At 46.6% G+C, this 23,079-nt stretch overlaps 1 protein-coding gene across 8 annotated transcripts in view; it reads left to right on the top strand.

Moving 5' to 3' along the window:
- The window catches only part of LOC147012089 (rho GTPase-activating protein 44-like), a 130,691-nt gene that overhangs the window by 79,630 nt on the left and 27,982 nt on the right, over positions 1-23,079 (top strand). For all 8 annotated transcript variants that reach the window (XR_015052005.1, XR_015052004.1, XM_085858314.1 and 5 more), the window contains exons 7-10: positions 17,570-17,684; positions 17,918-17,986; positions 20,634-20,715; positions 21,304-21,428. Coding sequence is in view for 6 of the 8 variants with exons in the window: in XM_085858314.1 (XP_085714440.1) it covers positions 17,570-17,684; positions 17,918-17,986; positions 20,634-20,715; positions 21,304-21,428 (391 nt within the window). In the remaining 2 variants the exon portion in view is untranslated. The remainder of the gene's footprint in view (positions 1-17,569; positions 17,685-17,917; positions 17,987-20,633; positions 20,716-21,303; positions 21,429-23,079) is intronic.

Here is a 23,079-nt window from a genome sequence, read left to right as displayed (position 1 = left end):
GAGCAAATGTGACCTCGGCCTTAGTAAACCACCTTGGGTTTTCCCAACTAAGTGATATGGTAAGAGTGAAACCAGCTTGGTTTGTGGACTCATCGAATCAAAATCTTTTATCAATACAGCACCACTCTTTATGTCAGCTTTTCTCAACCTTTTTATGCTTGTGGAACCCTTGAAATAGTTTTCATGTCTCAGGGAACCCCTGCATAAAAATTATTATATACCATTATTAATATCTAGCTCTTTTTTATTTTTATCGTAGTTACCGTGGTAAATATAATATATTTTTTTCGGATACCTGGTTTAAGGAAAAAATGACCCCCTTTTTGTCAAATTTATTGGCAATGAAAAAAAAAAACATACTGCTCGTTTATGAGACCTCACACCGAGGTTTTAATTCACAAAAAAAAAAATTAAATCAAAAAAACACACTTCATGTAACTTGATAAACAAAACTTAAACAAATAAAGCTGAAGAAATAAAGGTAAACAGAAGAACTAACCTTGAGAGAGAGAGAGACTTCGTGCTAGGAAGCACAGAGAAGATAGATGGACACCGTGCATGCGTCCCGTACTTGAGTCAGTCACTCAATGATACACGAATCTGCCGCGTACAGGACGTCCACTAACCAGTGAGGGCGGTTTCACGCTGGCGCCATATAGACATCGTTAAATACATTCCCTATGGTTGTTATAATTGTAAATAATATAAGAGGTTGAAGCCTCTATTAAAACAACCAAGGAGTTTCCAACAATATGCCGTACGTGTATAGTAAAATTACCAATATTAAATCAAACAAAAGCTACTCAAAAATACATTAGCCTATTTATTACTGTTTCTCGCGGAACCCCGAGCGACCTCTTGCGGAACCCTCGGGTTCCGGGGAACCCCGGTTGAGAAACACTGCTTTATGTGCTGGACTTTAGCCCACAACCTCTGGAATGCCAGGCCATTCTCATCACCATAAGGATACCATCGTACTTCTCAAATAGTTGTGAATTGTAACAGCTGGAGTTAGTTGACTAAGTTCAATGTAATTCAAAGGTTTGTCTCTTTGTAAGGAGCTTTCTATCAATTGTGTAACATGACAGAATTGATCCCTCCCTTGCCTCCTTGGCTGTCTCACCACCGCACCCTCAACCCCACCATCCGCTTTTCTGTATGCAGTACTTGTTCTTTAGTTCTTCGCTCCTTACATCCCTCCCTTCTCTTATGGACCTCACTTCTCTTTATTTTCTCAATTTTGTTTCCATTCCACCCCCCACCCCTTCCCCATTGCGTACATCATAAATAGATGGCTTCCAATGATCAGTGTAATTTATTGAGGCAATGCCCGTTCTTTTGTTAAATTGTCAAACTGATATATGTTACCATGAATATGAGAAACGAAGAATCTTAAATTAATTGTTTTAGCTCATAGAAGGTGAGTGAGCAATGGACGATGCCGATTGACGCTGCGTGACCTGCGTCAATAAAGCAGCTGCGTCTATGGTGATCAATAATGCCCCCATCTCCTAAACTTCAACTCAATATCATCTTATTGCACTGTACAATAATCTCTCGATTTACAAACACCATGTGTTCCTGAAAAGTAGTTCATAAATCGGGAGTGATTTTTTTTTTTTTGTATACAACGTCGAGGCTCGTGTGAGAGCTAACACACGACGCACAGCAAGGGGGGCATGAGACAAGAGGGGCAGGAGTGGGAAGGACAAAACTGGGGAACAGAGACGTTAGGAGATCTGTGGAAGGGAGAGGGATGGGGTGGGGAATATGGGGAATACAAGATGGACATTACAGGGACTTTCAGGAAGGAAAGCAGGGAATTTGAAGGAGGTGGGTTTGGGTGGATTATCGGGGGTAGACAAGATCGAGGATTTGGATGGGGGATGATAAGAGATGGTGGTGAACAACTGTTTTGAAGGCCTGGAGGGAAGAATGGGATTGAATAGAGTGAGGGAGTTTATTCCAAAGGTGGGGAAAAAAGAGGAATGAAAGAGTGAAGGTGAGCAGTGATTCGTGATTTTGGTAGTTTTACCAGAAGGGAGTTGTTGGCGGACCTTGAGCGCCCTGCGGAAATGTGGTTGGGACAAATCACAGAGAGAGCAGGGGAGGGGGCGAGGCTCGAGAGGAGACGGTAGAAGACAGAAAGACCACCGACCAGCCTGCGGTGAGAGAGTGAGAGGCCCAAAGACTCAGCCTCATTGCGGGAGATGCCAATGATCCGAAATGCCTTGGTTTCCACAGCGTGAAGCCGAGAAAGGTGGGAGGCAGGAGCACCAGCCCAGAGTGGAGAGCAGTACTCCATCAGGCTGCGGGCGAAAGCTTTGTAAGTGGTCAGGAGCTCAGGTGGGCCGAGGAAGGACTTTGCACGACGTAGGATTCCCAGTCGGCAACTGGCTTTGGAGGCGAGGTTTGAAATGTGGCTTTCCCAGGAAAGGTCATGGCAGATAGTGAGACCCAGAAGCTTGAAAGAAAAGACTTCTTCCAGAGGATTGTTGAGAAAGTGGATGGGGGGGGGGGGGTTCTAAACGGTCCTTTCGGAGAAACATAGTGAGAGTGTGAGATTTGTCCGGATTGAAAGCATGTTCCACGTGTTGGACCAGTTTGTGATTTTACCCAGATCTGCAGTGAGCGAAGAAGCTGCTGCTTGCTGGTCTGAGGGATGGCAGATGGTACGGCAGAGGGTGGAGTCATCAGCAAAGAGATATAGAGGATTTTTTAGAGTCGGAGAGATCTTTGATGAAAACCAGAAAAAGAACAGGGCCCAGAACGCTACCTTGAGGAACTCCAGCCTGGACAGGAAGAGGGGTGAAAGAACTCCTTTTAAGACCACACGGTGACTGCGACAGGAGAGGAAGTGGAGATGGCCTTGGATACCATAGGAAGAGAGTTTGGTGAGCAGGGCAGGGTGCCAGACAGTGTCAAAAGCACGTGATATAATGTAATGATTTCCCCGCAGATGTAATGATATAATGGGGGGATGTTTCACCCTTGGCAGAGCTTCGTGCTTTTACCCTCGCCCGAGGAGAGGGTATTGCATTTGGGTCTGTTTGTTTGTTTGTCTGTTTGTCCGCACAGAACGTGTTTTTTTTCTCTGCAACCGCTTGTCTGATTGGCACAGAATTTTCACCATAGGAGTGACTACTCAAGTAGAATGTTTCAATAATTATAATTATGACAACATAGATCATGTGCTGCGTGAGCAATGTTGGCAGCTATGTTGGGAAAATGGAAAAACTTTGGACCTCTGTATCTCCAAAACCACAACAAGGAAAAATTTGAAACCGAGCACACGGCAAGTAGTCCGAGCCATGCAGAATACGTATGATTTTTTTCGGTCATCTCTATCATCTCAGGAGAGATGACCAAATAACCCCAGTCTCGAAGTCTGTCCGTCCGTCCGTCCACAATCAAACCGAGTGGAGACAAATAACTAATAGTGGAATGGATAGAGGTCGATGAGACATGCACAACAATATAACTTTCAAGGTCGTCCAAGGTCGAGGTCGACGTCACGAGGCTGTCAAAGTTGCGAAAATCGTCGATTTCAAATCGCATCACCTCCCTCATTTATCAAGAGAGATCAAATGTTATTAGTGATTCAGATACTATGGACTATTATCTAGAACAACACGAGCCATTTTTTCGAAATTTGCTCTCGTTCCGATTTTATAGCCCTTCACACATTGCTCTGATTCCCCGTATGGGCCGTTCATAAAGTACATACAAAAATAAAAGTAATAAATTAAGAACCGGAACTCTACGAGACAAATATTACATTTGAAGCTTTTGTCAGATTTAACTAAAACAATGGAACACAAGTTTATATGCACACACTTACTTTCATTTATGACATTAACATTGTCTTGAATGTCAATTTGTACTTTTATTTCCATAAATGACGTGCTGTGATATTAAAATAAAAAGGTAAATTACACCGCTAGGGACTGCATCGTCATGGCTTACAAACATCGGTTCATAAGGAACTGCTCGCTTTGCAAGCGATTAGCGATGTATGAGGGGGGTGGGTGGTTTAAAGCCTGCATAGGGCTGCGTACAGGGGTGGGTGGTTTAAAGCCCGCGTACGGCCTGAGACAGGGGTGGGTGGTTTAAAGCCCACGTACGGCCTGAGACAGGGGTGGGTGGTTTAAAGCCCGCGTACGGCCTGAGACAGGGGTGGGTGGTTTAAAGCCCACGTACGGCCTGAGACAGGGGTGGGTGGTTTAAAGCCCGCGTACGGCCTGAGACAGGGGTAGGTGGTTTAAAGCCCGCGTACGGCCTGAGACAGGGGTGGGTGGTTTAAAGCCCACGTACGGCCTGAGACAGGGGTGGGTGGTTTAAAGCCCGCGTACGGCCTGAGACAGGGGTGGGTGGTTTAAAGCCCACGTACGGCCTGAGACAGGGGTGGGTGGTTTAAAGCCCGCGTACGGCCTGAGACAGGGGTGGGTGGTTTAAAGCCCGCGTACGGCCTGAGACAGGGGTGGGTGGTTTAAAGCCCGCGTACGGCCTGAGACAGGGGTGGGTGGTTTAAAGCCCACGTACGGCCTGAGACAGGGGTGGGTGGTTTAAAGCCCGCGTACGGCCTGAGACAGGGGTGGGTGGTTTAAAGCCCACGTACGGCCTGAGACAGGGGTGGGTGGTTTAAAGCCCGCGTACGGCCTGAGACAGGGGTAGGTGGTTTAAAGCCCGCGTACGGCCTGAGACAGGGGTGGGTGGTTTAAAGCCCACGTACGGCCTGAGACAGGGGTGGGTGGTTTAAAGCCCGCGTACGGCCTGAGACAGGGGTGGGTGGTTTAAAGCCCACGTACGGCCTGAGACAGGGGTGGGTGGTTTAAAGCCCGCGTACGGCCTGAGACAGGGGTGGGTGGTTTAAAGCCCGCGTACGGCCTGAGACAGGGGTGGGTGGTTTAAAGCCCGCGTACGGCCTGAGACAGGGGTGGGTGGTTTAAAGCCCGCGTACGGCCTGAGACAGGGGTGAGTGGTTTAAAGCCCACGTACGGCCTGAGACAGGGGTGGGTGGTTTAAAGCCCACGTACGGCCTGAGACAGGGGTGGGTGGTTTAAAGCCCACGTACGGCCTGAGACAGGGGTGGGTGGTTTAAAGCCCACGTACGGCCTGAGACAGGATTGGGTGGTTTAAAGCCCACGTACGGCCTGAGACAGGGGTGGGTGGTTTAAAGCCCACGTACGGCCTGAGACAGGGGTGGGTGGTTTAATGCCCACGTACGGTCTGAGACAGGGGTGGGTGGTTTAAAGCCTGCGTACGGCCTGAGACAGGGGTGGGTGGTTTAAAGCCCACGTACGGTCTGAGACAGGGGTGGGTGGTTTAAAGCCCGCGTACGGCCTGAGACAGGGGTGGGTGGTTTAAAGCCCACGTACGGCCTGAGACAGGGGTGGGTGGTTTAAAGCCCACGTACGGCCTGAGACAGGATTGGGTGGTTTAAAGCCCACATACGGCCTGAGACAGGGGTGGGTGGTTTAAAGCCCACGTACGGCCTGAGACAGGGGTGGGTGGTTTAAAGCCCACGTACGGCCTGAGACAGGATTGGGTGGTTTAAAGCCCACGTACGGCCTGAGACAGGGGTGGGTGGTTTCAAGCCCACGTACGGCCTGAGACAGGGGTGGGTGGTTTAATGCCCACGTACGGTCTGAGACAGGGGTGGGTGGTTTAAAGCCTGCGTACGGCCTGAGACAGGGGTGGGTGGTTTAAAGCCCACGTACGGTCTGAGACAGGGGTGGGTGGTTTAAAGCCCGCGTACGGCCTGAGACAGGATTGGGTGGTTTAAAGCCCACGTACGGCCTGAGACAGGGGTGGGTGGTTTAAAGCCTGCGTACGGCCTGAGACAGGGGTGGGTGGTTTAAAGCCCACGTACGGTCTGAGACAGGGGTGGGTGGTTTAAAGCCCACGTACGGCCTGAAACGGGTGGGTGGTTTAAAGCCCACGTACGGCCTGAGACAGGGGTGGGTGGTTTAATGCCCACGTACGGCCTGAGACAGGATTGGGTGGTTTAAAGCCCACGTACGGCTTGAGACAGGGGTGGGTGGTTTAATGCCCACGTACGGCCTGAGACAGGATTGGGTGGTTTAAAGCCCGCGTATGGCCTGAGACAGGGGTGGGTGGTTTAATGCCCACGTACGGCCTGAGACAGGATTGGGTGGTTTAATGCCCACGTACGGCCTGAGACAGGGGTGGGTGGTTTAAAGCCCGCGTACGGCCTGCGTACAGGGGTGGGTGGTACGAGGGCTGCATCCATACTTTATGAAAGTGGTGTTGGACTACCTGAAAGCGTTTCAGAAGATGAAGGTGAGCCTGTCGTTATCGCGAGGGGGAAAAATATCCCCGTTCACAGGAACATTTTCGATGTGATGTTGAATCCGTGGACGTCAATAATTGTTCCATATTACTATATTACCGTAGTTAATAATTACTGATGCATTTGAGATAAATCTTCAGTTCGTTGTCATCTTCAAGTATTGTGATGTGATATGAGACGCATATGGGGGTGGGCGGGTGGTCACGATCCTGCATACAGATGGGGGTGGGTGGGTGGTCACGATCCTGCATACAGATGGGGGTGGGCGGGTGGTCACGATCCTGCATACAGATGGGGGTGGGTGGGTGGTCACGATCCTGCATACAGAGGGGGGTGGGTGGGTGGTCACTAGCCTGCATACAGGGGGGGGGGGGGGGGTGGTCACTAGCCTGCATACAGAGGGGGTGGGTGGGTGGTCACTAGCCTGCATACAGAGGGGGGTGGGTGGGTGGTCACTAGCCTGCATACAGATGGGGGTGGGTGGGTGGTCACGATCCTGCATACAGAGGGGGGTGGGTGGGTGGTCACTCGCCTGCATACAGAGGGGGTGGGTGGGTGGTCACTCGCCTGCATACAGAGGGGGTGGGTGGGTGGTCACTAGCCTGCATACAGATGGGGGTGGGTGGGTGGTCACGATCCTGCATACAGAGGGGGTGGGTGGGTGGTCACTAGCCTGCATACAGAGGGGGTGGGTGGGTGGTCACGAGCCTGCATACAGAGGGGGTGGGTGGGTGGTCATGAGCCTGCATACAGAGGGGGTGGGTGGGTGGTCACGAGCCTGCATACAGAGGGGGTGGGTGGGTGGTCACGAGCCTGCATACAGAGGGGGGTGGGTGGGTGGTCACGAGCCTGCATACAGAGGGGGGTGGGTGGGTGGTCACTAGCCTGCATACAGAGGGGGTGGGTGGTTTTGAAAGCCGGAAGTGGAGCGTACGTCCTTTATGAACTGCCCCTATTCCAGTCTGGCACAGAGTTACTTTCAACCTCTGGCAGAGATGACCGGCACTCCCGCTCGGGGGTATTTTTTAATGATGTCATAGATGCCTTTTTATGTCATAATTGCAAATGTAGAACGCTATATCCGATCAGAATGAAAAATTTTTTGGGTCATCTTGGGATAAATTGGTCCACAGTAAAAAATTGACGTCATTGGTTACGTGGTTCGGCAGCCACATTGTTGTATTTTTTACACCTTCAAAAATCTTCTTCTCTGAAACGGATGAACAGTTCGAGGGGAAACTTCACACACATGTCCCCCAAGCGTTGGGGATTGTTCACGATTGTTCAGATTGTTCACGAATAATTGATAGGTCACATGGTCTGGCAGCCATACTGGATTAAGCAAAAATCTTAAAAATAACTCTTTCACTTGAACCGCTTCATCGATTGACGTGAAACTTCAGAATTTTGATCTAGTAGTAATGGGGAATCTATGTTTTAAGTTTCAGCCTGATCAGACACATGGTATAGCAGCCAGAATTATTTAATTTTTTTGATCTTGGTTCTTTAAAAAAAAAATTTTTTTGAATAAGGCTCACTTGGCTGTGCCTGGATAGGTTTGAGGGTAGAGGAGTAGCAGCTGAAACCTGAATCCTATCCAGGTTCCTCCTGATGACTTCATCTTTGCATTTTGCTTCTTTGGGTTCCTTCTGATGACTCAGGCAAATAAACAAAAAGATTACTCAGAGGTTGGTGTCAGGATTTGCACTCGTGCCACCGTAAAACACTTCATTCTGCAAAACTCACAAATGTAAGGAAATCTGAAAGCCCACTCCTTGGTCCCCAGTCTGGAACTGAACCAGAATAGCACTAAGTTCCTTGACTTTGCAAGAAGTCATGGAATTAGGGTGACTGGTGCATGGTTTCAGCACCCATAGGCTCATCGCTGGACTTGGTATTCCAATGCTGGTGGTGTGGCAAAGGGAATTGACTATGTGCTCGTTGATGGTCGCTGGAGGATGATCCAGAACTGCAGGGTCTACCAGAGTTCTTCAATACCGACCACAGGCTTGTGGTAGCAACTCTGAAGTTGCAGCTTAAATCCAGGAGAATGGTGCCATCCCAGCCTTGGCTTGATGATGGCAAGCTCAAGGATGATAAGATATCTGAGGAGTTTGCGAACAAGCTGAGTTGGGATTTGGGGGTGGGGGGGGGGGTCTGGGTGCTTTGGGAAATCCTGAAGAGTTGTGGAGTGCATTCAAGACCACCGTTGTTGATGTTGCCGGTGGATGACTTCGAACTCACCATAGGACGAAGAAGAATTTTGTCTCTCAAGGCACACTGGATACCATTGACCAGAGTCGCAGGGCCAGGGTTAATGGCAGAGCTGAGCTGTTCAGGGAGCTAAGGCATAAAACTGTATGTGCACTAAGGGTGGACAAGGAGGCCTATGTGCAAGGAATCTGTGAGGGGGTAGAGCATCACCTGTGGTCAAGTCATTCTCGTCCCGCTTACAGGGGAATTCGCACATTGCATTCCTCCAAGCCTGTCCCTCGGTGTTCTGCAGTTAGAGCAGAAGGTGTTGGCTCTTGACAGAGGAGTCCGAAGTGAAGGCCCGCTGGGCTGGTTACTTTGAACAGCTGTACCAGGCTCATCCACCAGCTGTCAAGTTGGATGTCAGGGGTGTTACGATCCCTATTGCTGACCCTCCAATCAACTGTGGTCCACCTTCGTTTGTGGAAACACAGACTGTGGTGAACCTGTTGAAATGGGGTAAAGCTCCAGGGATCTGTGGCATCCATGCTGAACTTCTCAAGGCTGGTGGAAATGCTACACTTGTCATTGCATGCAGTTCTGTGCTCTTCCTGGAACACAGACATCATCCCAACTGACTGGAAGAGGGGCCTTGTTGTTCCTCTCTGGAATGGGAAGGCTGATCGCCAAGAATGCAACAACTACCGAGGGGTGACGCTGCTCTCAGTGCTGGGCAAGGTCTTTGCTCTGCTAATTCTTGATAGGGATCGCTACCCTCTGCTTGAGCACTGGCGTCCAGAGCAGTCGTGCTTTACATCAAAAAGGTCAATGATTGACCGTATCCTTGCCCTTCGGGTCTCCACCGCACGCAGACGAGAGTTTTGGCAGGGGATGCTTGCAGCCTATGTTGATCTCTGTAAAGCATTCATTTCAGTGAATCGGGATGCCCTCTGGAGGATTCTTGGTCTTCGTGTGGTGGAGGTGCTGAAATAATGAACCGGCCACCAAAACCAATCAATCTGATGTCTGAACTATACTCTGCACTGAGAGTGCTGTGAGATGTGGTGACTTATTTCCGACTTATTTCCAGCTGTTACTGGAGTTTGTTAGGGGTGTGTGCTGACCTCCACACTTTTCAGCGCTTGCATGGACTGGATTCTGGGGAGGATGTCTGAGAGATCAAGTTGTGTTGCATCATTTGGGAATGTCAAGATCTCTGACCTTGATTTCTCAGATGATGCAGTCATCTTTGTGGAGACTGGATATCCTTTGCGGGGCCCTTAAGGTGCTGAATGAGGAGTCAGAGCTGCTGGGATTACGGGTTTTCTGGGTCAAAACTAAGATCAAGGCTTTCAATGACATCTTGGATGCTGCTGTCCTGTCTGTGCCTGTTTGTGGTGAGGATGTTGAGGTCGTGGAGAGATTCACTTTCCTTGGCAGTGATAGTAGTGTCTCTGCTGGCTGTGAGCCAGAGGTCAACAGACGTCTGGGTCGGGCCTGGGGGGTCATGGATTCACTGGATCATGGAGTGTGGAGCTGCCGGTACCTGTGCGGGAGGACGAAAGTCTGAGTATTCAGGTCCTTGGTGCTTCTAGTCTTGCTCTTTGGATGTGAGACTTGGACTCTGACCAGGGATCTGAGACAGAGACTTAATTCCTTTGGTACCAGGTCTCTTCGGAGAATCCTTGGCTATCACTGGTCGGACTTTGTGTCCAACGAGCAGTTCCTGAGAGAGACTCAAATGAGATTTGTTACCTGCATAGCCCGTGAGCGTCAGCTGCGGCTGTATAGACATGTGGCTTGTTTTTCTGACGTTGATCCTGCTCACCAGATTCTCTCAGTGAGGGAGCCTCATGAGTGGAGGAGGCAATGGGCCAACCACGTGCCTCGTGGTTGCAGCAGGTTGATCAGCATCTCAAGGAGATGGGGATGGGCCAGGTATCTGCCTGGGGGATGGCCAGACGGAGGCCCCTGGAGTCATCTTGTCCATCAGATGATGCATCAGATGCATGATCAAAATTCCGCTCGTAGCGGAAAGCGGACACAGCAATGCGCTGCCCTGGCGCGTGCTCCCATATCTGACCTGATCTAAATTTTTGAATTAACGTTCGTAAGGTCACATTTTGAATTCCTCGTTGAAAACTGAGTTGACTGAGCTCGAACAAAAGTTCATAATGTAGGGATTTGAAGTCGGAAATCAAAGTTTTGGTGTCAACATTTTTAGTTCGTCAGGGTTGAAATTTGGTCAATCGGGAAATTACTGCATAAGGCTGATGTATTATAATTTTTATTTTATTAAAATTGAAGTATACACTGAGGACACTGTGTGGGGTATCGTTGTCTGTGATCCCTCCGGTTTTAAATCGTATTAAAGGGGGAAGAGTTGAACCACCTCGTTCTTCAAAATACTGGCACGCATAAACACTCTTCAGTAAGATAATATTCCGTGGAGGTCTCTGCACTTTATTTAAAGAAGAAGCAGAATGTGCATTCCATGGTCTGAACCCAAGAGTATGAATCGAGTTTTAAAAGCACTTTTCGTGTGGTACGAAAGACAAAATCGAATGAGGTTACCGTGGAGAACAAGGTTGGAAAGAGTTTCAAACTGTGCATTTGGGTAGTGAAGCCGCGTGCACCACTGAGGCTCAGAGAAGGGATGGAAGAGAAGGCTGGAAGAAGGCCAGAGAATAAAGAATGGACAGCTGCTTTGAAAGCAGTCTTTGTCTTATTCAGATGTCTTTGTCACTGATACTAGTACTTTCAGATTATTTTTCTTTTTGATTTTTTTTTTTGTCACCGTTGACTCTTTTGTTGAAGCTCACAGCCGGGTTCGCTCAATCGTGCCCAAAATGTTATTGAAAAGCGTGAAAGTGACTTTGAAATAGCATCATAAAATGAGCATGTTGAAGTGTTCTGTGGTCTTTCATCGATTGGACCTGGATGTTTTTTATTTTGTTTTATTTTCCGTGAATCCGCTTCGTTTGGGTGTTCACGTGTTTGTGGGAGGTGAGGGGAAAGGGAGGATTATCGTCATGCAAACCAGCCAAATGGGCATACATTGGCAGAGTGCAATTGGAATACAATTCTTCTGATTCTGATGTCCAACACTCTGTTACAGAGCGTCGGTGCTGCCTAAGCAGTTTATTGGCAAGGGCTGTACTAGGTGGTTTGCCATTATCTTCCCAGCAGTAGTTCGGGCAGGAATTTGGAATTTGATCATCGTTCTGGCGATAGCTCACCTACACTTCGCAAATGACACCCTGGGATCTTTACTGTCTACCAACGAAAGAATGTCCATCAGAGGGACAGCATACACATTAATGAATCACCTTGCCTGTGAAACACTGGGATGACAGTTGATAGCTGGGCTGAGATTCTACCCCAGGCTAGATATCTTAGAGGTTGGTGTGCATAACTTGAAGCCATTCTGCCAGTCTGGACCATAATTAGGCCTCTAATAATATAACGTGCATCATCTTGACATTCCATTTCCGAAGGGAATTTGAGCTTATAGAATGAATGCTTGTAATTTAAATCTTTATTCCAACATGTTCGGTGTATCTAAACAGCCTGGATGTTATCTCATTCTGCTAACTGTTATGGAAGGGGTTACATTTATACGGATATAAAACGGCATTTTAAACATTGTGACGCTGAGCGATCCCATGTAAGACCTTGGACTATTTGTACCCTTACTATGTGGTGTCCTGGAGATGGGCTATAATCTTGGCAAAGCTGTGAAAGCTGTTTGAGAGAAATGGGCCCCCAAAACTAATGAATGGGTTTCCCCTGAAGCAGGATTATTCCGATCTGGCCTGAGAATGTAAACCATATGAGACAGAATGTCCTTCACTAAAGGGTAAAGTATGCTTCTCCAAACTGGAATGTGCTTTAAACCCCTGTATTAGTTAGAAATGTCACATGGTGAATGAACTAGTCTGACGAGACGGTGCAGAGGTAGAACTGTTTTGAGCTGTCTATTCTGGGATTGATTCTCGACCCAGCCACTATAAACTGGGTGATTGGTGCTTAGCAGGCAGGGTGTTGCATCACTGTCCATGTTCGGGACCCATTTGCTATCATTAGTTGGTGGATATTAAATATCCCAAGGTTGATTTCATGAAGAGGAAGTGAGTTACCGCACGAAGAGTACCTAAACAAATGACAAATTCCTGCTCAAATCGGCTTCACTCGAAGGTCAGGCTTCATGAAAGACCATGAAACCTCCATCTCCACCGACCCCACAAGAAAGTGGGATTCATTAGGGCGATTAAAGAGGAACAAGTAGTTGTTGTTGTCGTAGTAGTACTACTACTGCTTCGACTACTACTACTACTACTACTACTACTACTACTACTACTACTGCTTCGACTACTACTACTACTACTACTACTGCAGAATAGTTGTTCATGATATTGTTACTCAAAATATAAAGCAATAATTATATTCTTGATTTATCAGAACTTTTTACAATCCTTGATCCTGTTATTCTTAGCTTGTTTGATATAATACAGGACTTTTAAAATGCCGAATGAATGCTAACAAGGCCTTTCTCACTCGTTCTGTGTGTGCGTTTTCAGCGACTCACTTCTGATACTGCGGGCACTTTGAACCTGCCGTTGCTTGTGCAAATTGCTTGCAGTCAAATAGTTTTTTTTAAACATAATTTTCAGCATTTAAATAAAAGGGTGGCAATTTTGAAGATGGTTAACCGTAATTGTTGTGCTCCTGGATGCAAATCGGATTCTCTCCCCCCCCCTCCCACCCCCACAACATGATTAATAAAAGTTAATTTTAAACCTGCCCTGTGCATTCACAAGCCCCAGATATGTCATTTCCATCGGTGGTCCAAAGCACCCAAACCAGATACAGTGTCTCCCTCAGGAAAGTTTATCTGATTCATCCAGCTACCCCACATAAATAATAGCTGGCACACGCTTTGTGTATTTTCCCGTCATAAAGATGTCCTTTGTCGAAGAGTTTGGTTTATGTTACTTGGTAATGAGTGGTGACGCACAGCATTGGCTTTCCAATTGCAGATGTCCATTAAATAAATCACCAAGCCTGCCATGTTCACAGGAGGCACTCCCACAAGGTTCAAAGTCCACTCGCTTGTAGCGATCTGTTGGGGGTTTGGGAAGCACACACCCATCCACTCCGGCCTTGCACCGGCCACATGGTCGGGAGTTTGCAGGATGGGCAGCTGCCCGTTCGGCGAGCTGAGAAAGTTCTCCAAGTCTTTCGTTGTGCAGTGGCACAGCTTTTCCTCTCATCTTCTTCTTTCGGCTGCTCCCGTTAGGGGTCGCCACAGCGGATCATCCGTTATGATCCGCATAGTGATTTGGCATGTTTTACGCCGGATGCCCTTGCTGACGCAACCCTGGTCGCCTCTTACGACACAGGGATATGGTACACCTATTTTAACCGGGGTATACACCGGCCCAGTACACTGGTACTCATTTCGCCGACCTCGGAAGGATGACAGGCTGAGTCAACCCCCTGGTGTATTAATTCAGTGGCCCAACGGGGATTGAACTCAGGACCTTTTGGATCCCAAGCCGCTGCCCGAACCACTGCGCCAACACCAGGCTGTACAGCCCTTCCTCTCATGTGCCTTTCCAAGTATTTTCGACTTCTTTTAGAAGCTTTGTGAGCCATTTTAAGGAACTATCCTTATCTCACATGCACGATATACAGTATTTTAGTGCACCTTGAGCACTGTCGTTTCTCGGGGTTTCTGCGTGATTTTTACGTGATTTTCCCAAAAGTTGACTTTGACACACTTCTGGTCATGCGATCTGCATGACTTCGACAATATAATTAACAAAACTACCGTACCATAATGTTGCAACCCAAATTTGTTAGGATTCTGACAGATGGATCTGGAGAAGAATATTTTGGAAGGAATTTGCACGACCGCCATTTTGACACACTTCCAGTCACGTGATCAGCATGGCCTCCACAATTTAACATAAGGACGTGTCCTAATGTTGTGACCCAAATTTTGTAGCATTCTGACTAGTGGGTCTGGAGAAGAAGATTTTTGAAGAAATTTACTAAGTTGGCCATTTTGACATACTTAAAGTCATGTGAGCGGAACAAGATTTTTGCAATTCCTGTTACCAGTCAGGAGACGAAGGTTGCTGCAAAATTTCAGCCGGATTAGCCCAGCGGTTTGGCCGGAGAAGTCGAAAAAATAGACAGATGGATGGTGCGTGATGACGATACATTATCTTGAATAATTCTGAATAAGCTAAAAATATACCAGCCTTGTGGTTCTCCCTCGTACCCGGCCACAAGCACATGCTAGCTCGCAACACTGGGCCAAAAGAGGCAAATTTCCTGAACTCATGCTACTGCCAAAAATTTAAAGCAAAGTCATTAAAATGCAAGGAAGGAAATGTAGTACATATGTAAGTTGACTGTTTGGAAAGACAGAAAGAGGAAATAATATAAGTGGGTGAAGAAAAAGGGTATTGGGTGTGCAAGGAAACGAAAACAAAAACAACAGTAAATCAATGTACTCAGGCAAGAGTTTGTTGTTAAAAATGGTAAAAAAAAGTCTCAGCTCCCCATCAGCCACCGATCACCTCTTCATTCCTCATATTTCCCCCCACATCTATCACATGAGAGAAATGCACGGTCTCCATGGAGAGCCGGATATGCATATGCTGAGAAAGCACCACAAACACTCGCATCGCCGCCTGAACCAAGCCGTGAACTCTTTCTGATGAATGAGTGTTCCTCACTTGGAGTTTAGAGAGTACTCAAATATTTTGAACTCTATTATTTCTGTCAGTTCAAATTTTGACTTGATATATTGTCCACTTGTAAATTATTATTATTTTTTCATTTTTATATCATGCACCAACCAAAACAAATTATACAATAAAGTTGCATTATAAATTAATTTATGATTTATCTTATAAATATCTTCAAGTATTTGTGTGTTTGTTTGTTTGTGCGTTTGTACGTTACTCTTTCAGGGCCAAACCGTAGCACCTAGAGGCCCCAAATTGTGGGTGTTGGTACTTCATAATCTGGGCAAGGTTGTAAGCTATCAGACGTTGGCCTTGACGTTCGTTTTGATGTCACCAAAAGCCACTATAAAGTGTATATTTGGATGTTGGTTCAGGCATGTTGCCGCCAGCCCGCAGGTAAAAGGTAATCACCACGAGGCCAATAACTCAGTAGCTTTTCAACATCCACCACGTCCCAAAACCCCCGTCGGGAAATCTCACCGAGCCGGGCAGACCCCCCACCCCAAGGCATAATCGGGTAGCCCCTAAAAGTTTAGTTAAAAGTTATAATTAATGGCAATAAATGCATTCATTTAACAGGGATGAATCTTGTGGGAGAGGGAGTGCAGAGGATGCCTGCCCCACCCGTATCTTATTTAAAGCTGGGAAGTCATGCATATTACACGCAACATGCATTTTATCTCTCCATGCTTACACGTGAACCTAAATTGTTGTTGATGAAAAAGATTCACATGAATGCAGTACCCTGTTTAAACTGGTTTTTTGTGTTGGGAACCAGCACAATGGCATATTATATGCAAGATAACATTATCCAATTAGATACTGTTGATTCCAACCTCATCTTTTTTTCTTCAACAATATCTCTGCAAGTTTGCATTCTTGTTATATTTCCATGCTAAAATGTGAAATCCTCACATCAACTTCCTTCACAAACCTCTTGAAGTTCAGTCCCTCATACTTTTGGGCTTCGCCATAAGCCTTTTCAGGCACAGTCTGGCTGTTTTAGGAAAACCACAAATCCAAGTTGGCTTGCAAAGCCAGCTGCCGACTGAGCATCCTCTGTTGGGCCAAGTCTTTCCTTGGAAAATCTGAACTTGCAACAACTTGCAAGGCCTTCATCCAAGATTCGATGGAGTACTGCTCTCCACTTTGGGCCAGTGCCCATGATTCACAGGTGTCACGTCTTGATGCCAAGGAGACGAAGGCCCTCAAAATCATTGGAATCTCACACAATGAAGCTGAATCCCTGGGCCTGGTACTCCAGTGACACAGACAGGTCAGTCGTCTCTGTCTTCCACCAACACATTTCCTCAGCATGCAAGTGTTCTGTCAGTATCTCTCTTCTGATGAAATTTCAAAAATCCAGGCTCGCTCTGCACCTCCACTCATTACTCATTTGTTCTTCTTTTCTCTCATCTGTGGACCAACTTCCTCCGTCTATTTAATCTCATTCTTCACTCCAGGGCTTCAACATGGCTCAACATGGCTTTAGACCTCATCTGTCTAAAGTCGTGAACTTTTCTACCCTCGTTAAGCCTCTCCAAGCCCACCCATTCCTTTTCATGTTAATGTGTTAATCTCTTCTCACGTCACCTTCCTTTCCATTTTTTTTGTTCCATTGTTGCTTCATCCCTCATTTTTCCCTCCTTATTTCAGCCTCCTTTTGCTATGTTTGAACTTGTATCCAGCTTTTTCATCCCTGTGTTCCCCCCTCCCCATCCCACCACACCCACGCTCACTCATTTTCCCTTGCTCTCTCCTTATTCCCCTCGCCCACTTTTCCCCTAAGTTTCCCTCTGCTGTGTCCCTCCACCCTGATTTTGATGTGCTTCCCTACTTCCCACTGTGTTCTTTCTGTTCTCTTCTCTGTTCTAACTCTTTCATGAGCCTCGACCTTGTGTACAAAATAACCTAAAGGCAAAGTACTTACCTCAAAGCGAAGAAAATACTACAATTTAACATGTAATGTAAATTAAATATTCCAAGCACATGGTTCGCATGTGTGTCTCGCTCCGCAGCATTCCCAGTATTGACACTCCTGCTTTTTATGGGTCTACTTTGTCAGCTCTCTTAGCCTCCGGCAACTGATATGGTGTTTCTCCCGCACTCCATCTCATCTTCTCGTTGTGTCTTTTGACAAGGTTTGTGAATCGCTTAGTAGAAAGCTGTGAAATACCATGCTTCGTGACTTCCTGGCTTGCGGTGATGTTGGTCGATAGCACTTAGATTAGGGAATCGGGAGAGCTGCATCCCACCTTTGAAAAATTCCTGGACGCACTCCTGCTTTTGTTTTTATGACCAGGTATTCGCAGGCAGCAAAGGCTATGTCAAGTGGAACCACCGCTTTGACCGCAGCTAAGTTGGAAAGCCTGCGGGAGGAGATGGAGGATGAAGAGAACAAAGTTGAGCTGGGAAAGGTATGTACCATTATTTGATCTGCCAACCTCCATGCAAGAAAGCACCTCGCCAGGTTAGCTATATGTCATCATGTTGTTGTTTTTTTCAACTTTTCGGACTAAGCCAGCGAATATAAACTGCTACTGCCGTTGGGTAATGTACTTATCGGTAACATTTAAGGAAGGAATGCGATGGCTGGGAATTTGAGATGCATCATCCCCTTTCCCTCTGCGGTCGGCTTGGTATCGTGCAGGACCAGTTGGCGACCGAGTTGTTCCAGTTTGCTATAAAGGAGGAAGAGCACACTCAATTCTTCGTTGCGGTATGGCACAATGAAGTTGTGCAAATTTGTCTATCTCAACTGATTGCAGTGATCAATGTGTGTCTTACAAGTGGGCGAAATCACTTTTGCATGAACATTAAATCCATTTAACAAAATTGAAGATTAAATTGTAAAGAGCTTCTAATTGACTTGGGAAGGAACTGTAATTGCAGTGGCCCAAAAGCAGTGTATTTTCTCAAATTTTGGCTCTACATGAGTGCCTGGAATGGCACTTGGTAGAATGCATACCTCTGCCAGGCTAAACAGTTTACGTTTTGTATCCCACTGATAGGCTGGATCTGGATCCAGACCTCCAAAATATAATCAGCTTGTTCTGGTCACCCAACCATCTCATCCACCTCGTTTTATCATAACTCGGCCACAACTTTTTGAAATATCATGCTATATATCGCTTTTGGCCCCATCTCTCAATGGTGAAGAATCACTTGAATTTTTTTTTTTAACTCTCAGATTCGGATCTTCACCAAAATTTAATCAATTCATCCTTATCACACAACCAACCTGTCATCCAAATCAAGTTTCGTCCAAATCCGTCCACAACCTTTTGAGATATCCAGCTCGCAGATGGACAAACAGACAGGGGTGAAAACATAACCCCTGTCCACTGTCCATATTCGGTGGTGGAGGTATGGAAGCCCAGATGTATATTATAAATGTAACTAAATCTGCACCGTTTGCGAAATGTATTTGGCACTAAACTGGATGGTCGTTTATATTTTGGGTTTTGTTATGAATTAATTGATGTTGTAACAAGTTTGAGGGGAAAAAGCATCATTTAAACAGGACAGCACAGCAGATTTTTAGGTTGCTGGCTCTGATTCCCTCAGGGAACTCACAAAATCTGAGTCTATGGTTGCCAGAAACTTCACCTTCTCCACCTTCTGAGGTGAGAAAAAGATAGTTAAGTGCAAGTATGTCGGAGAGGGACAGTGAGTGGGGGGGGGGGGGTATTTCAGGTTTGGATGGAAACACACAGTTGAGACATTCTGCTTTCTCGCGGGCAGAGTCGGCTGTGGTGCAATAAGAGAGGGAATGGATGGAGGAGGAGAATACATTTGAAAAGGTCCCACAAGGACTCTGAGGAAGGAGGCCTTGAAGTTGGACAGATGTTGTTTTCTGGCTTTCTTGAGAGTGGGCACATTTGTTGTGGGCCTTGTGGAATGTCCTGAGATTGCCTTTGGTTGACTTTTCCTTCTCTGACAATCGAGAAGGCAAGTTGTTTAAAGGCAACTGCCTCACAACATGATGCAGTGTGCTAAGGGCAAAATTACAAGGGTGCCGTAGCTGCAGATGAGATGGGAATGGGATTAATCTGTGAATGAGAGAGAGCGGGCTTTTATGTAAGAATTCCCGTGCAGCATCAATAATATTGGCAGCAGAGATAGAAGGCCAATGTTGTGAAAGAAAGAGAGACAGGGAGAATTAAAGGAATCTATGAAAGGAGGAAGAAGAGGAAAATTTAGAGACAAATAGATGTAGAGTCGTTGCTGTTCATGGGACTGTACAGCAGGCAGACAAACAATGTGGTTGTGGAGAAGAAAGCACAGCCAGAGGTACTCCTGAGGTTTGGAGGGGTGACAGCAGTACACAGCCAGTGAGAAATGGAATTATTGATGTAAACTGCAACTCTGCCACCAGGACAGTATTCTAGCCTGTTGAAACAGAGGAGAGATGATGGTCGAGGAAGGACAGTAAAATTGGCGACTTGCTGTGGGAGCAATTATTCTGTTAAGCAGATAATGCTAGGTTTAGCAGCAGCAGTCTGATTTGAGAAATCTACCAAATTGGATTGGAGGCCTCGAACGATGAAGGTCCATATAATTGGAAACAGGATAGTAGGTGTAGTTGGCAGGATGGGGGAACGTGTAGATGGCATGGGGACGAAAGGACGTTGAGAGGTGTTGGGGGTGGGGGTTGGATATAGGGTGGGGGAGTAGGGATGTATGTTATGCGTGGGGGATACGCAGCATGGGAGGGGGTGGGGAGATCGGGGGCAAGTTCAAGGGGGACACTGACTTGCAGGAGATGATATGGCAGAAGGTATGCATCTTCCAATGCAGGAATGTGTCTGACTGAATGGTGCAGTGGTGTAGCATACTTACCTTTGAGCTGTCTACTCTGAGATCATTTGTCAGCCTGACTAGCAGTTGTTGCATTTGTGCTTCACATGCAGGGTGTAGAGGTTCCATCACAAATTGTACTGCTATGCTGGGTGTGCTGTCTGCCAGTATTTGTTGGTGAATGTTAAAGATCTTGTGGTGTCTTTTGCAAGGAATATAAGACTTATCGCAAACACCCCAAACAGATTCCAAATTTCTGTTCTAATCACCTTCGGTGGAGCGTCACGCCTGGTCAGCCAGTCCAAGAAAGACATGCCAGAAACCTTTACCGGCCGACCCCACAAGGAAGTGAGAATAATTTGGACTCCTGAAAGAAGTAGACCTGGATCTTCCAATTAATGAATGTTTTCAAAATCATTTTCCAAAATTTGTCCTTTTCTAAGTTTGATTTTTCTTCACGTAATCTTCAGGGTTAACAAGCTTACCTGTTACCTGTTTTGAATTTGGTTCATGTGATTTGGCAGCAGCCAGTTCTTAAAAAGGATATCCATGTAAAATGTTTCCAGCTCCTGGAGGCACAAGCGGAATACCACCGCAAGTCTCTTGAAATTCTGGACAAGACGCTTCCCAGAGCCAAGAAAGAACAAGGTTGGTGTTATCTCTTAAGAATTGTTTGTGTTTGGTGTTAAGAGCAATTTTTTATAAATTTTGGGTAAGATTCCTGTAATTGTGGGTATTCCATTACCTCCGAGTTGGCCGATCTCATGCCTTCGTATCTCAGAATGTGTTCTGCATTCTTCACAGGGCAAGAGGGTAATGATTTGTCAGCATTGTCGAGGGACACTGTTTGTGGACAATCTCAAGTGTGGATTTGACGTGCGCGCGCGCACGCACACACACACACACGCACACACACACACGCACACGCACACGCACACGCACACGCACACGCACACGCACACGCACACGCACACGCACACGCACACGCACACGCACACACATGTACACACACACACACACACACACACACACACACACACACCTATCATGTGTTCTTTGTATTTTTGAACCAAAACAGTATTTGGATCACCTTTGAGCCTCATACCTTCTGAAGTTAGTTTTGAGAAGGCCTAGGAGTTTGAATGTGCACAGGGACGGCTGACCATCCAAGCAGGAAATTAAACCATGGCATTGTATTGCTCTGCTGGTAATTGTTTTCCTACCCTGCTTATACAGAGAACTGTATCAAACCTTGCTATGGGCTTGAACTGGAGCGGCATCTGAGTATAACCAACCGGGAGATTGCCTTCCCCATTGAGGCAAGCGTAGTTGCTCTCCTGGAAACCGGCTTGCAGGAAGAGGTTTGTTAATTTTATTTCTCGTTTAAAGATGAACAAAACCTCTCACAAAAAAAAATTGGTTGTAGTAAGGAAGATGCAACTTCCCAACATCGCCCGATGTCACGTGCAAGGCGGTAATGAAAACGATGTTGGGTCTCACTGTCTCATGATTGCAGTCACCGGACACCTGACACATGATGCCTGCACAGTCATGGTTATCATTTTGGACAGCTGCACTAGTTGGTAGTACTGCATTCTTTTCTAAATTACAAAACACATTATTTGTGGCGATGGCTGTAAGTGCCAAAATTTTATCTTCATCCCTTAATTGATGCATGCAGCAGGCTGTCATGTTTTACAGACTATTTTTGTTAAAAAAATAATTTGATAATACATTTGAAAGAAAAAAGAAAAATGGGGATTTTCATATCTGAGCTGCTTAATGCAGCACTCACTGTTCAGCCAATCGGAGTGCAGATATCAAATATATACCAGGTACCTCCGACATTTGTACATTTGTTCACCTATGTTCTAAACATGTTCCACTTCCTGGTGTGAATCTCTCATGTGTATGTGTGTATGTATATATATATATATATATATATATATATATATATATATATATATATATATATATATATATATATATATATATATATATATATATATATTGTTGTGGGCCGGGGGTTGGTGGTGAAAACGACCACGAGGTGGGGAAAGCTACGTCGTCTCCACCAGACTCCCCGGAATTGTAGGCCGTCGCTCCGGATAATTCCGTGATGCGGCGGGTCGCTGAACCGACCATGGTTGCCAATATTTCAACCGCGCAGCGTAGGGTCTATTTGTCAATCACCAATTTACCTTATTAACTACACTATTTAGACTATCGGGGAAACCATGCCCTCAGCACGTCTTGCTCGAACCGGGTCACTCTACCGACTGCGGTAGAGTTCCAACTACCGACTACCAACTCCAGTTTGGGTGCAACCGAGCGGAAATTGCCAAAGCTCTGCCGGCTACAATGTATGGATTATCGAGTATAAAATCCCGCCTAAACTCAGATCCGGACCATGCTGGACCAATGCAAGAAGGGACGGAAACGAACTGGGAACATTTCTGTGATGATTTATTTCCAGTAAATGAGGCCACAAAGCAAGACAACGCAAATATGCAAGCAACGAATATTTACAATGATCCAAAAACACTTATTCAGTTATACTTAAAAGACGGGCCCACACGCAGACACCCACACAAATGAAAAGAAACCCAGAGTTCTTTATTGGACTCTCGCAGCCGAGGAGAGAGACAAGCTGGGGGTTAGCTTCGGTGGGTACCTGGCCGTCGGAGAAAGGGGGTACTTCGTGCTGCGGCACCTGACAATGGTCGCTGGTTTTGTCCCCAGTCACACGTGTGGGACTCGAGGTTCGTGGCAGAGCTCGGGTGGTGAATGGCCGGGGTCCACTGAGGGGGGTCGGGGTCGCGCTTTCCTTCCTCGTAGAGGGCTAGCAGAGACACGTTTGCCGGCTCGACGATCCTCTGCTCAACCCTCCCAACTGCCCTCGTAACAACCACTGTTACCACCCCTTCGTAACAGCTTTTGTAACCCTTCGTAACAGCTTTTGTAACCCTTCGTAACAGCAAAAAAACCCTTTTCGTGACAGCAAAAACCCAC

The sequence above is a fragment of the Eptatretus burgeri genome, chromosome 15, assembly GCF_056783735.1.
Source record: "Eptatretus burgeri isolate ZD-2024b chromosome 15, Ebu_testis_v1, whole genome shotgun sequence".
Lineage (NCBI taxonomy): Eukaryota > Metazoa > Chordata > Myxini > Myxiniformes > Myxinidae > Eptatretus > Eptatretus burgeri.
Note: the sequence above shows the minus strand (reverse complement) of the source record. Positions and strands in the feature narration are given on the sequence as shown.